Source organism: Hemicordylus capensis, chromosome 6 (genome assembly GCF_027244095.1).
Source record: "Hemicordylus capensis ecotype Gifberg chromosome 6, rHemCap1.1.pri, whole genome shotgun sequence".
NCBI lineage: Eukaryota > Metazoa > Chordata > Lepidosauria > Squamata > Cordylidae > Hemicordylus > Hemicordylus capensis.
In genome coordinates, this window is record NC_069662.1 from 6204017 (window position 1) to 6220082 (window position 16066).

Consider the following 16066-nt stretch of genomic DNA (forward strand, 5'->3'; position numbering starts at 1 on the left):
ACTTCCCAGTGATCGTGGGAATAGTCTCAATATACTATGACTCTTTTGTCTGAAATTGGCAAGTTTCACTTTGCTTTAAAGCTCAAGTTTGGGGAGCAGTAAAATATGTTTTGTTTTTATGGGTGGGGGGCACTCCACTGTCCCTTGATATTCCTTGGAGTCATCCTTACCCATGAAACTTTTAAATGTGCCAAGTGGTTCAGTTTTTTGCTATTGTTTTATAGTAACTATCCTTTGCAGCATGTTGGGTTTTGCCTCTCATTCTCTGTCATGTCTGTTCTGTTAGCTGTTCCATCTGACACACATTCCCCCCATTTGTGTTTGGAAAAGCCCCTTGTTCAGTTTCCCATCTAATTATGGCCTGGTGATTCCTGCTTCCCCATGATCAAACACCAGAGATTCAATGTTTTATGGTCCCATTTGACAATCTCTATGAGGCCCCTTATTCATTGTACCATTCAGGTGGGACTTAAAATGAAAGGTACTCTGTGTACCTGTGTGCCAGTTAGCAGGGGTGTCACTAGATGATTTTGGTGCTCGGTTAACCCCTCCGCAAACCTCCCCAGTGAAGCCCCCAAAACCTACTTTGTGGGCCTCCTGCTGTGGCTAACCTACGTGCCATTTTTCTTTAAATCAGCAACAAAGCTGCTTCGTGGCCGAGGGGTGGCTGCCAGGGGTGTGGCAAGCCAAGTAGTCAACCTCCTCTTCTCCCCAAGCAGCGGCAGTTCACAGCAACCGCTGGGCAGAAAGGATGTGCCCAGCAGCCGCTCCCCCCATCACATAACATGAATAAATAGTCTACAATTGCGAGAAAGCTACAAAGAAGGATAGAAAAGTGTGTCCAAATCTGGATCTATCTATCTATCTATCTATCTATCTATCTATCTATCTATCTATCTATCTATCTATCTATCTATCTGTCTGTCTATCTATCTATCTATCTAATGTATATACTGCCCAAACTTTCATCTCTGGGTGGTTAACATAAAACAATTAAAACAATTAAAATACTTAAACCAATTCAACAATTTAAAATCAACCACAAAAAAACCTACCAATTTTAAAACGCTGGAAAAGCTTGGGTGAAGTGAAGTCAGAGCCTCAGGTGGGGGGCTGGGGGTGAGATAAAATGTTTTTGTGTGCCACACTGTGTGTGGCACATTATTTTCATATGTGTGTGAGAGAGTGATGTGCACACACTGCCTTGATAGTGCTGCCCAGAACGCAACCCTTTCCGCTCACTGATGTTACCATTAGATGGAACACTGGGGGGAGGTCAGGCATCTTGTAGAAATTGGTGGGGGGAGAAAGAACTTAAAACAGTGCTATTGTAGGACTGAAGGGGAGATTGTGGAGTGACTCAGAGTGAATTAAGATGCCATCCACTTCAGTTTCTAACTATCCTGCAGGAACTGGGCTACATCAGAACACATATATCCAAACTATTTTATTAGTATAGAACTGTGCTTTCTTAATAGTTACAAGTGATACTTCATTTGAAGTATTTATAGTAAGCTATAAGTAACAGAAAACAGGTTGGATATCAAAAGTTAGCAGGAGAAATTAATTATTAAAGTAAACCAAAAAAGTATGGTGAAACCCACCCCCGGCCACCGCTGCCTCACCCGCACTCCCCGTAGTTCCGTGGCGGCGGCGGCGGCCGCCATCAAGGCCAGTCACCCCGCCACGGCCACCGCCACCTCTGGCTGAGGCCGCGGCTCCGCCGCCTCGCCAGCACTCTGCTCCCGTTGGCGGCGGCCGCTTCTCTTAGGCCGCCGCCTCTCGGGCCCCAACATGGCCGCCCGTATCTGGGCGGCCGTATCTTTTTGGCCCGATCTGGGCATGCGCTCTGCGCATGCCCAGAACGGGCCAAAGACACGGGCGCACGGGAACACGCCCTAGCCTTTTATTATATAGGATGGTATAGTTATATAGTTATATTTTTATATATGACTATATAAATAATCACCGTATTCATAATGGGGATGTGGGTGTGAGTACACTATATATTGTTAAGTGTGTTTGTGTGTGTACAATATTGAGGGGTCCATTTTAAAATCTTGCCTCTGGGCCCACTCCAACATTGCTATGCCCCTGATGTGCGTGAACACAGACCTCCCCTGGGCTGCCTATGCCAGTGTCCCTGGTGAAGGACCTGAGCATCACTTGAAACCTGAAATGGCAGCAGGACACAATGACCACACCACTGAGTACTCAACAGAGGGCCCCAGATGTTGTGTATCTGTGGGCTGCATCAGCCCCCTTTCTTATGTGCTGAACTCATTGCCTGTGGCATCTATATATCTGCTGTCATTGCTCAAGAGCATCTGATGAGCTCCATGGCTGAGCAGGGATGTCTCCCACATCACAAGCAAGAAAACCATCCATTGCACAGCATCCAGTCATCCGTTTGAACTATTCTTATGAATCAGTGGGTCCCATTCTGAGCTGTGGATATTCTGTAGGGAGGGAGAATAGCTCTACTGCTTATTGAAAGAGTCACTTTTAGTTCATTTTGGACCATGCTAAACATGCACAATGGTTTGCAATATCTCATTCCAGACCCTAATCTTCAGAGGCTAGTGGAGTGTGGGAGGTTACTTACATATCTTGCATCATGAAAGAAAGAGGACCTCGTCACAGTACCTGAGAGTGGAGATATAGATGAATCTCTCAGGTCCAAACTTTGCATGTCATGCTATTGACATTATATTTCTAGGTAACGGCCCCATACAGGAGGTGTATATAGAAAGAGAACTGTGGCTTACAGGAAATGGCCCCAGATTCAGCTGAGGAGATAGGTTGCATAGGGGACTACATTATACTGAATCAGAAGATTGGTCCATCTCGTTTCTTACTGACTACCCTGACTAGCAGCAGTTCTCCAAGCTTTCAAAATGATATTTCCAGGTCTATCTGGAGATGCTGCCAGGGATTCAAACTGGGCCGTTGGCATGCAAAGCAGATGCTCTTCCATCTTCTATATGCAGAATGGATCTTTGGCATTGCTTCCTGCATGGACGAAAGGGTGCTGAGAGATGGGCTCTCTCCATCTATTTGGAGGGAAGCTCTTTGCCCAGGACATTAACTCAGGGTCTCTGCAGGGGGAAACAGGGAGCAGGCCAAAGCCACATGGTCGTGCCCAGGTGGGAGCAACTCTTGCAGTGAGCTTTACCCTTTCTTTTGTTCTGTTGATTACTTACATTTTTATCCTGCCCTTTCTCCAACTAGCTCAGAGTGGCATACATGCCCTATTCTCTTCATTTTATCTTCACAACAACCCTGTGAAGTAGGTTAGGAGGCGAGTCACTGGCCCAAGGTCAGCTTCATGACTGGGTGTGGATTTGAACCCTAATCTTCCTGATTCCAGGGCACTCCGCTACCACTACACTAGTTGATTCTGGAACTATCAACAGGATTTGACACATCTCTCCTGGCCCTATGACTACTATACTCAGGCTAAGTATGAATTCTGCTATTTCCTTCCTTTTTCTTAAAAATGGACATTTCTAGCTATTATGCCCATGGAGAGGTTATTGAAAGTATATGAATGTGTGATTGGGGGGGTTATAACTTTCTTGACATAATTTCTGTTTTAAAGAGCATTATGCATATACCGCCTGAGTGATTTCGCATGTGCCTTCCTTTAAAAACACCGGGAGGAATCTTTATTGCTATGTCACCCTTGCAACATTGTTACGACCCACTTCTTTTTGTACAAGGTCTTCCTTCATCTGTCCCACTGTGTGTCTTGCACAATAATATGTGGCAGTGTCCGCAGCTGTCACTGAGCTCAGCCGCAGGAAATACTTGGTTTGGGAAGGATCCACAGAGATGGTGATTCGGCCACTGAATGCTGGTGAATAGTGTGTGCCTCCACTCCAATATCCCATCCATTCCAGCCCTTTCCCTGGAGTTTGGCGTATCCAGTTCCAGTAGTAGCTGCTTGTGACGGAGCCACCAGTGACCGTACAAGTCAGTTCGAGGGTCTCTCCGGGTCTCACCGTTCCTGGCCCAGATTCCTTTAACTGGAGCTGGGATAAAACTCCTGAAGGGAAAAAAGAAAACAGGTAACACCCGGTCCACCTTATTCACCTGTAATGGTTCTTCTTACACAGCCACAACCCTTCCCAGTTCATCCAAAAGATGTGATCTGCAAGTAAATCTAATGACATTAAGATCAATAAAAGCTCCCAGTGGAATTGAATAAGAGTGGTTTAGGAGACACCAACCTGGGAGCAGAGTCAGGAGGAAAAGGGGGACACAGAGAGATGCCATTTTTATCCCTAGAATAGGAGGAGAATAATGAGAATTAAGGACTGAAGCCCCTTCCCTCTAAAGCTGCAGTGAAGCTGTGAGCCCCCTGGAGCTACTATTTGAACTGGGGCCAGGGCACAGATTTGCATAGCATCGGAAAAGGGAGCATGAGAAGGCAATAAAGCCAAATGCATCTTGCAGAGTTTGTCAATGCCAGCTTCAGTTCCTTCTCATCTGAGACAAAGGATGTTGCATGGAGAACATATATATCAGGACAATATAGCACAACACAGAATGAGATGGACTGATACAGAAATAAAAGGAAATTGAGTTAAAAGTGTGGAGGAAAAGGGACTGGATTGGCTCTCTTGTGATCCAATATTCTAGTGAATATTGACTCCACCTGAATATAACTTCTTCTACTACCCTGTGATTAGGCTGTGGGTCTAGACTGCTTGGGCTGATCTCTGGAGGGGAATGAACTGAAGGTGAATATCAGAAGGGCCCGGCTGGATCAAAGCAAAGGTCCATTTAGTCCAACATTCTGTTTCCAAGGATGGTCAGCATGATGTTTGTGGGAAGCCTAGCAGAACGAGATGAGACAATGGTCTTCTTCCACTGTCAATCCCCAGCAACAGGCATTCATATTGATGTGTTGGACATGTGGTCCATCCAGCTCTGTATGGTCTACACTGACATCGATGGTTGACAGTGGACATGACGTTGAACGTTGGGGATGCAGAACAATATGCAATACATAAACCTACTAGGGATGTGTATGGAACTGGAGGGGGCCAGTTCTAAGGTGGGGGGACACCTTTAAGGGTTGGGGTGCACTTACCCCCCCACACATTTCCCCAGCCTTTATTAAAAACCGGTCCGGCAGGGCAGCCACCCTATACCTTCCTCGGTCTGGAAGTGACTGGAAGTATCCCACACATATGCCCCCATCGGGCGCATACACATGCACATCGTGCTCACGCTCTCTCTCCCTTCCTTGCACGCTCTCCCTCAGTGTTTGGATGGAAGCCATTCCCCACCTTCCAGCTTCCCTTGTGCTTTTGCTCTTTTTTTTCCAGAGTTCAGGAGTTTTGCAGGGATGGAGCACATAAATCAAAACATACACAGACAGACCCGAGTCCCATGAGGGTGCTCCATTGTCTATACCCACCCACAGGCGTATCTAAACTCTTTCTCTTCCCCCTTTGCCTATGGGAAAGAGAGATGGTTTGCATGTAGCGTGTCCAGCATCCAACTTTTGAGAGTGACACCCAGTGAGGCACCGATTTGCTCATTTCCTCACAGAAATGACCTGGTGCATTATCTCTACACATGCAGTATTTTTAAAACATGGGTTCCTGGGGGGCACAAACAGCAACTGAATTCACAAGAAAGTAAGAATCTAAAACTAGCATATAATTATTTTTTATTCTGATGTTTACATCCCACTCCAAGGAGCCCAGAGCAGTTTCCCCACTCTTTCCAAAACCTTTAATTCACCCCTTTAATTCAGCCTTTAATTCATTCCTGCTCTTTCCAAGATCTTGTGCAGCCTTTAGCCTCCCAATTTCATGGAGCCTCTAACCCCCCCCCCCCAATCTTAGCTCTTTCAGGCCCCCTAAAACATATATGCAGCACCCTACCAACCCAAGTCCTGGAAGGAGCTGGTGCCACTCAGCACCATACTCTCAGCATTCCCATTGGTAGCCACGTGGAGCTACTGTACCACAACATAGGGTTTCCCAGGCCTTCAACAGGCATGCCAACATGGTTTCCAGACCATGTTAAATGGTGGTATACAAAATGATAATGATGATGATGATGATGATGCAGGCTGTGTCCAACATTGTGATGTGAATACCCGGCTCGACTTGGGTCCGCTTTTAGCCAATCAAACAGACTCAAGGGAATCAATCAGAGGCTTTAATTGCTTCGCGATAGCAAGGTACCCAATGCAGCTCACGCTTCACATTGAATACCATGAGTTACAGCTAGAGATGTTCTTTTATACAAACAACAACATGAATGCAAAAAGGCTCTTGACCCTGATACACATAGCAACTGTGACCTAACCCCTTTCAAGTACGCATGCGTGACTTGACTATCGTCCATCAGGTGATTTCCCTAATATGGTTAGATCCGCTCTTTCTTCAGCATTAACTTTCTCTTGGGAACTCAGCATTGCATTTGCTACTTTGTTAACATTACAATAGTTACTATGCCAGCTAGAGAGATAGGAATAGTGGCGGCTATTGTTTAAGGCAATGTTGCAGAGTTTGTGTCCTTGGGCTTTGCTGAGGTTACTCTAAGTTAGAGCTTTTTAGCTTTTTAAGCAAAAAGGAATTTCTTTGGTTTTACTAAGCAAATGGAGTAGCTTTGGTTTACTAAAACACATCAATTGCACCCAACAACAGCACAGGAGGCTCCATCCCTGTGTCCTGCTGCATCGAAGCAACTCCACTCACCTCCCAGCATTCCCATTGGTAGCCAGGTGCTGCTGCTCTACAACAACATGGAGCTTCCCATGCCCTCATTAGGCATACCAACATGGTTTCCAGACCGACCGAGGCAGCACACACAGCTCCTGCTTCCACCAGCTCTATGGCAAAGATGGCTACTGTCAGATAGGGAGCAGCTGCTGGCAGTGCGGTGACCCACACGAACACTGAGTGAGGTACGAGGTTCCCGCCTGTGCTTCTACCTCACTTTAAGCCTGGGCAGCAGACCAGGGCTAGCCAGGGGAGGAGTGGAAGGGTCAGGATCACCCTCAAGGGTGCAGACCTCCAGTGCTACCCATGCCTGTCCTGTCCTACCCAGACAGGGCTGTTTTTAGAAAGACCTTACAGACTGGCCAATAGCCCCCCTGTGAATTTTCACAGGAATTTTCCCTGGAGAACATGCTGGAAGTTCATCCCAAACACCTTGGCACAATTTTCAGTCTGCACTCTCTGGGTGTCTTACATCCCACTTCCCCGTTTTGTACATCTTCCTGCCTCATCTGTTCCACTGTGCCTGTTGCACAATAATACATGGCAGTATCTGCAGCAGTCACAGAGCTCAGACGGAGGAAGTACTTGTTATTTGAAGGATCCACAGAGATAGTGATTCGGCTGCTGAATGCTGGAGCATAGTAGGATCTTGCAGTCCACCCTCCCATCCACTCCAGCCCCTTCCCTGGGGCCTGGCGTGTCCAGATCCACCAGTAGCTGCTTGAGATAGAGCGACCGGTGACTGTACAAGTGAGTTCAAGTGTTTCTCCAGGTCTCACTGTTCCTGATCCAGATTCCTTTAACTGGACCTGAGTTAATGTCCCTGCAAGAAGAGGAGACACAAGAAAAATGTGAGTAAGAAAGTGTAGCCATACCAGAAATGTTTTCTCTTGGAAAGTGACATTCACTTTCCTCTCGATATATGCTGGCCTTTGGCCGAAATAAACCAATAGATACATACTTTCCTCTCTATGTGAAAAACATAAGCTGTAAATCTTATGGTACTGAAAAGTAATACCAATAAGAGAAGGGAATTAATGTCTCTAAGATCTTCATTTCTCATTTTGTGGAATTGGTTGAGATTGTTTTTGGAGACACCCACCTGGAAGCAGTGCCAGGAGGAAAAGAGGAAAGCAGAGAGATCTCATACTGTTTTAATCACTAGGAAATATATGAGAATAAAATCTGGAGTCACCAGCTCTGCTTCTCCCCTAAGTCACAATGAAGCTGAGAAGTCCCTGGGGCCTAATATTTGAGTGGGAGCCCAGTGAGAGAATTTGCATAATAGATCCAGAAAAGGCTTGGGTCTTTCAACTAATCTTATAAAGGGAGAAACATCATTCAGAGAGTGTTAGCATCAACTCTTTTCTTGTTGTCAGGGCAGAGTATGCCAAGGTGTTCTTGGAGCATGGGCCGCCTTGCTTTCTTGGTCCCACTCTTCCTTCCACCATGATGTGTGAAGTTTCCCTTGGAATGATGGAGTTAGATGGCCACAAAATGCCCCGACTCATGCCTCACTCATGCCTTTCTACCACCCCATCTATCTGACCCACACAAGTCAGATTACAGGATGGTCACCGAGATGTTCTCAGCAGATCCAAGTGATTCCCTACAAGCTATGGAGGAAGGCTATCCTACATCATCTTCACCAGACATGAATATTTTCTATAATGGAGCAAGTTGCTATTTATTATCATCACCAAAATGCTACAGAAGAAAGAGTTAAGCCCGCACACAGTCACTGCGCTCCTTATCCAAATACCTGTCCCACAGCCATTTTTTTACAGAATCATAATGACAGTTATTATTTCTTTATTTACAATATTTATCAGCCACTTTTCCACCAATGAGCAAAGTGACTTGCACCATTATAAGAAAAAGTAAAAAACATAAAAATAATGAAGACAGCATAGTGATCCCACAGAACTCAGTCAACCCATAAAGTTTGTTCTGAAAACAGAGTGGGAAAATTAAGAAACTTAAGCTGCCAATACTTTTAATCGAATTATTTATTTATTGTAATAGTTTTATTCATTGTTTTAAGTTGTGCACACCACCCTGAGATCTAGCATCTTTTATTAATTAAATAAATGAAATGAAATGAAATGAAATGGTAACAGGTGGAATGATCACCACCTGAGACAGTTCTAGGAAGTGGGGGGAATCCAGCATAGTAGGTGGTCTCAGGAAGGACATTTTGCTGCCCCCCCTTTTTGCTTTTCTCTTAGATTCTCACAGGTGGAATCAGGATGGATGCATGCCGAGTTTTGAAGGATCTCCTTGTGGCAAGGATTTTCATAGACTAAGCAGAAGATGATGACCATGAGAATAATATGTGCAACCAAGAAAGCCCATCTCAACCTAATCCCCATCATGGAATCCTAAGTGGGGCACTGTTTAAGAATGACAGTCCCATTGATCTCATTTTGATCCAGGCATCCTGTCTCTTGGGATGCACTGGTGGAGTAATAAGGTGAGGATTTGAAAGACAAAGGGAACTCGCGCATCCTTCTTCAAAATATGATTTACAGAAACATTTTAAAAAGCCAATAAAACTCTTCACAATATCTGATTTACTATCTGAGAATTGTTGGGAAATCCCAGGGTGAGCTGGGTCTCACGATCAGTGAAACCCAGTTTGTAAGGGTGAGCCCGCTCTCCCCGCAGACGAGCAGACAGTCCGCTCTGGGTGGCCGAACCGGCTGCCCACATGACTGCTGGCTCTGTAATGGAGCCGGTGGGTGCTGGGGAGAGCGGCGACCGATTGGACCCCAGAAGCTCCGGCATGCCCTGAGCGAGTGTGTAGGGCATGCTGGGGAGACCCCCCCAGAGCTGGGATGCGGCTTTTCATCTCCCCTCCAGGGGTCTACTCGTGAGTAGCCACAGCATGTAGCCACGCCATGGCTACTCACAATTAAAAAAACCACAGGTTTGTGGAGTGCTCACTCTGCAAACCCTGTTTAAGGGGAGGGGTACTTAGGTGGGTTAACCGCTAAGAGGCAACCGGGCTCACCTGCGAACCCAGGGGCTCCCACAATCAGCCAAAATCGGGCTAGGCTCCCCTAGCCCGATTTCGGCTGATTGTGGGAATAGCCTCCGTGTCTTTGATCTGGGACTTTATACTTTAAAAAGAAGCTCTCTGGTAGGCATTTGTCTGCATCTGAATGAGGAGACTTAAAAGCTGATTTAATGCAGAAAAGGGAGGGTTGTGTGCATCTCTGCTGCCACCTTTTGGATCAGGAGATCTAATTTCCAAGGGTTGGTCTCAGAAAACATGTCTACACAAAATTGGCAGGGGCTGTAGCTCAGTGGTGGAGCATCTGCTTTGCATGGAAGTTCTAGGTTCAGTCTTTGGCATCACCAGGCAAGGCTGGGAAAGACTCTGTCTGAAACTCCAGAGAGCAGTTGCTGGTCAGTGCAGGTAATACTGAACGAGATGGGCCAATAGGCTGAGTATAAAGTGCACCACAGATGCAACCGATGTGGTTATATTCCCTCTTCCAAAAGAACTCTAGTCTGGTGAAGAGCCAATAGTGCCATCTAAAGGACCTTTGAAGTATGGCAGGATACATTTCTGCGTTGGTACCTGCAACCTTTGTCAGCAGTACAATTTCCTTCCTCTAACAATACATAAAAACTAGTATCACTGCCTCACAATTAAGTCTCTGATGAATTTCATCAACCTATTTATGGTTTTGTGAGGGCTGAGCTAGGGATCTCAAACCATTGTTCTCAGAACCAGCAGCTAAATTACAGAGAAAGACTGTAGACTGTCTGGGTCTTCAGAGGAAGAAGGGCCAAGGGACATCCCCCCTCCCAATTTGTAACTGTCCAAGAGATTAGATTTCAGAAGTGGTTCTTGCACAGCTGCACACTTTTAATAAGCAGAATTGTCTTTTTACTCCATTTTCGTTTCAAACGTAGGAACATAGGAAGATAGGAAGCTGCCTTATACTGTGTCAGACCCTTGGTCCATCCAGCTCAGTATTGTCTGCACAGACTGGCAGCAGCTTCTTCCAGGCTGCAGGCAGGAGACTCTCTCAGCCCTATCTTGGAGATGCTAGGGAGAGAACTTGGAACCTTCTGCTCTTCCCAGAGAGGCTTCATCCCCTAAAGCAGGGATTCTCAACATGTGGGTCCCCAGATGTAATTGGACTTCAGCTCCCATAATTCCCAACTAATGGCCACTGGGGCTGGGGATTATGGGAGTTGAAGTCCAATAACATCTGGGGACTCACACGTTGAGAAACCCTGCCCTAAAGGGAATATCCTACAGTGCTCAAACATCTTCCACTCAAATGCAAACAAGGGTGGACCCTACTTAGCAAAAGGGACAATTCATGCTTGCTATCACAAGCCTTCTTGCCACTTTATTTGAACTTGTCAATGATGTGTTATTCTTTCACATAAATATGTTAAAGAATTGTGGAAGTGCTCCCAGATCATGTATGCCACTTTGCACATACACACAGGGAAAGGTTTCTAAAAGGTTGGGCTGCCATTTTATCCTGAGAGATATGTAAATAAAGGAACAGCTTCCTGTTTCAACTTGATCAAATCATTTCCCTGCTACTACTTCACCCAGGAATACAACCTCTGTGTCCCTATGACCACCCACCACTCAACCCCTCAATCCCCTCAGAACAACAGAGTGGACAATGATACTTTGGCTTCAAGTCATTTTCTTGTCAGTAGCCTTCAGAGGTAATTTTGCCCTTCCAGATAGGAGGAGAAGGCAATTACAGGTTGGGGCTTAATGTGAAGAGGGATTTCTAATATTTTTCTTCCTAGGTGTCCAATCTGAGCAACGTCTGGAGGAATCTGGAGGGGACCATAAAAGACCCGGAGAGTCCCTCCGCCTTACCTGTTGAGCAACTTTGCCCAATTACAATCTCTACTGGATGGTCTGGGTGAGGCAGGCTCCTGGAAAGGGGCTGGAATGGATTGCACTGATCCATGCGGATGGGCGCCAGCAACACTACGAAGACTACGATTCACCATCTCCAGGAATAACCCCACAAATATGCTGTATCTGCAACTGAGCAACCTCAAACTAGAGGACACGGCTGTGTATTACTGTGTGAGTCATTACCCACAGTGATTTCCACCGAAGCGAATACTGCCTCCAAACACAAAAGCCCATATCATTTAGACAATTCAGCCAACATTGGAGGCTAACATATTTAGACTTTTAAAAAGAAGCTCCTCAGGCAAAGGTTGTTGCATAAAACATTGTTAATTGGCTGATGACAATATCACTAGTCCAACTGGAAAGCAATCATTAATCACATTTGTTTATCTTCCTTTCCACCAAAGACCTCAAGGTGACATAAAAAGAATGGTTCCATTTTTCTCCTCTTAACCATGGGTGCAGATCCCCCCCAAAGCATTTGAGGAGTTGCCACCTCATTTTACTGAACTCCCTCCTGCCAAATTTAACAGCCCATATCTCCCCCTGAAAAGTATAATTCCTCCAAAAAGAGTAAATGAGGAGTTTCCCCTCAAATGTTTAGTCCGTCTGCACCCCTGCTCATAATAATGAGCTAGGTTAGGCATTGACCTGGGACCATCTTGGGAGCTTCATGGCTAAGCAGTGACTAGAACCACCTAGTCACTCCACCTCCACCTCTACTCCACCTCCAAGACTCTATCCACTGAACTACACTGTCCCAGTTTAAGATCTGTCCCAGTTTAATGATGGATGAGGCTGACAGTTATGTCAGAAGCAGAACTGGGAACAAAAATTCATACAGGTGACCAACAAACAAAAATGGGGATAGACGGATAGACAGATGGACAAGTAGGTAAAATATTACCATCATTAAAAAAAAAATATATATATAACTCTGAGAAAAAGTTCTCTGAGTGGGTTACATAGCAAAAGAAATGAAAAAGGTTCCCTGTCTGAAAATGCCAACCAAGTCTTCTTGTTTACAATTTTGCATTTAGCGGAGGCTAGCCTGATTTTCTACAATCGTGTGAATAGCCTCAATATCTATCACCCATCACCAGCACAGCATCCCTCCAGTAACTGTTGTTGGTGTCTATCTTATGTTGAAAAGTGGTATATATCCATCGTATTCGTATCTACTTATTGGCCTCTCTCTCTCTCTCTCTCTCTCTCTCTCTCTCTCTCTCTCTCTCTCTCTCTCTCTCTCTCTCTCTCTCTCGTATCTCGAGGGCTACTGGCTTAGCAATGTAATGTAGTGGCCCCAAACTGACTCTTCTTTCTCAGGGGATCTCAACTGAACTATGGACAGGAAGGATGTTCTGTTTCTGGTTCCTCCTGCAGTTCAAGCAGGAAGCTGCTAAATGCCCCTGAGGGTGGTTGAGGAGATGAAGGAATTAATGAATGAATGACAGCTGGGGGCTGAGGGGGGATCGAGATGGAGAAAACTGACATTCTAAAAATAAATTAAGCGTGGGTGGGGAATTCACGCAACCATTTCTGAGCTGAAGAATTCACCACAAAGTGATGTGCCCCTCAATTTTAATATGAGAAGGCCAGAAGCAGAGAAGACAGCCTCATGTGAGCTGGCGAGCTGGCACTATTAGATTGGATTCAATGTGATCAGACGGGATTAAAAAGAAAGATATCAGATTTGGGACTCTGATCCCTGCAAAATATTGGAATTCAACCCCAAATCAGAGTGTGGGGTGCAAACTAACTCCCAACAAGCACCCACCTACCTTGCAAACCCTACACCCCAGTGTTGCAGTTGCAGCCCTTAAAGCAGCTGGTCTGCAGCTGGCTTGGAGACACTTTGTTGCCCAAACCTGATCCCAACTGAAATTTTATCCACTGAATGAACAAATCAAGGGGTGAGGGGGCCAAGGTAATCCCTGCCAGCAAGCATCCCAGAGGCCAATGTGGGCTTTCTGGGGGGTTACATTTGCCCCCACACCCCCAATTTTGTGGGTGCAGCCTATAAAAACCAGGTCTGGAGCTAGCTTGGAGACAGTTCATCTCCAAACCCACTCCTGACCTGGTACTTAGCCGCTGAACACATGAAAGCGAGACACGGGGGCCTAAGATGGGTGCTTGCTGTGGGGTTACTTTGGCCTCCCACACTCCAATTTCATGAGTGATGCCCATAAAAACTGGGCGTGTAGCTGGCTTGGAGATATGTCATCTCCATGCTGGCTCACAACTGGGTTTTTATGCATTGGGTTTTTATGCAATGCACCCAGAAAATTAAGGGGTGAGGGCCAAAGGTTACCCCAAGGTGGGGGCCCAAGGTAACTTTACTAAGTCTACGATCCACCATGTCATCATATTTAATCCTTTCCCCAAAGAACAAAGCAAGTTTTACCTGACAGGACAAAAGTTTAGCACCAACCACTTTCCCTCAAAAATGGCATGAAACGCATGACCTTATTTAAGATGTAAGGAAGGCATGACACCTTTCACTACTTTGAGTTTTGTGGGAAAGGCTTATAAAATGTTTAAACACATAAAATGTGTTTTATGTGAATAACAAGCACTCATTGTTGCAAGATGGAGGTCATTATTGTGAGAGGCTGGAATTTAGGAAATGGTCTAGATCTAGCTGTTCTGGATGGGGTTCAACTTCCTTGGAAAGAGCAGGTACATAGTCTGGGAGTACTTCTGGACACAAACCTCTCCCTGGTTTCTTGGGTTGAGGCAGTGGCCAGGAGTTCTTTTTTTGTCAGCTTCGACTAATATGCCAGTGATGTCCATTTCTGGAGATAAATGACCTACATTTATCTCCAGAAATGAATAAGAAGAGTGGTGCACCTGCTGTAATATCCAGGCTCTCTATTGGGCTGACGTTGTATGTAGTTCAGAAACAAGTACAGAATGCAGCAGCCTGATTGGTCCCTGAGGCTACCCGAAAAGATCACATTACTCCCATTTTAAAATAACTACCCTGGCTGCCAATATGTTTATGGGTGAATAACTATAAAGCCCTGAGTGGCTTGGGTTCAAGGTATTTAAGAGCCTTATTTGTTAAGAACCCCTCCACCTGTTAAGATCATTAGGGGATCTCCAGTTGCAGTTGTCACTGGCTTGATTGTTTGTAAACCCAAACCTGGGCCTTTTTAAAGGTTGCTCCAGAGCTTTGGAATGCACTTCCTATCAAAATTGTATTTCATTCATTCATTCATTCATTCATTAAAATATTTACATCCTGCCTCTCCAGTACACTATTGCTCGGGCCAGCTCACAACATAACGTAGATACACTGTAAAATAAAAGACTAATAAAGTTAAAGGTGGTTAAGAAAAAGTTAATAAAATTAAAGACTAATAAAGTTAAACAATGGTTCTTGTGCACTGCCCAGATCCTTTGGATGGATAGGGTGGTATAGAAATGTAATAAATAAATAAGTTAAAAGACCAGACTAAAATCACATTTAAAATTACTTAAAAAAAATTCAAATTAAAAGTTATTAATAAAAAGCTAAAAATGGATAATTATAAGAACAAAAGAGACTACTAGATATAAACAATAGATAAAACATTAAGAAGCCTCTTTAAAAAGATGTCTTTTTAATTGTTGTTGACGATTATGATTAAAAAAATACTGACAGAGGGAGCAGGGCAATGGTCTTCAGGGAGGGCATTCCAAAAATAAGATCCTTCTCTCTCTGGATGTTTTTGATAAAAATCTGAAAACATACCAGTTTAATCAGGCTTTTAGTCCATAGTCTTAAAGTTTTAATTGATCTAATGTTTTAATTGTTGTTTGTGTTTTTAAATTGTAAACCGCTCAGATACTTTTATATGTGGCAGTATGAAAATGTGTTAGGATGAATGAATGCGTGAATGAATGAGATCATTAACACTGAAAGTTTTGTTCTCCATTCTTCATTCATATGTCTTTACCATATATTGATTGTGTGTGTTTGGAACATATCTAGATTGTATTGGCACATATGGTGACCCAATCTGGCTCACTGAATAGATCCATTGTCTCCATCACATAAACTCTATAGGAGAAATAAATAGACCAGCACACTTATTTTTTAATTCTTTTTATTAGCTGTTCCCTGTTGTTCAAATTGGGTCTAAGAATAATAATGTAGCATTTGGGGAAAAAGATACAACCCAATAACCCAGCACTGGAGGCCAAGATAGAGAAGATCTCCACGGCCACCATGGATTTCCCCTTGGCACTCAGGTAGGTTGGAACAAAAGACAACCAAACACTGCAGAACATCAGCATACTGAAGGTGATGAACTTGGCTTCGTTAAAACTATCTGGTAGTTTCCTGGCTAAGAAAGCCACAGTGAAGCTGATGAAGGAGAGAAATCCCATATACCCCAGGACAATATAAAACATAATGTCAGACCCT

At 44.6% G+C, this 16066-nt stretch overlaps 1 protein-coding gene across 1 annotated transcript in view; it reads right to left on the reverse strand.

The window, feature by feature from the left end:
- The window catches only part of LOC128329543 (uncharacterized), a 471544-nt gene that overhangs the window by 362089 nt on the left and 93389 nt on the right, over positions 1–16066 (reverse strand). The window contains exon 3 of the mRNA XM_053260948.1: positions 7419–7438. Within this exon, the coding sequence (XP_053116923.1) occupies positions 7419–7438 (20 nt within the window). The remainder of the gene's footprint in view (positions 1–7418; positions 7439–16066) is intronic.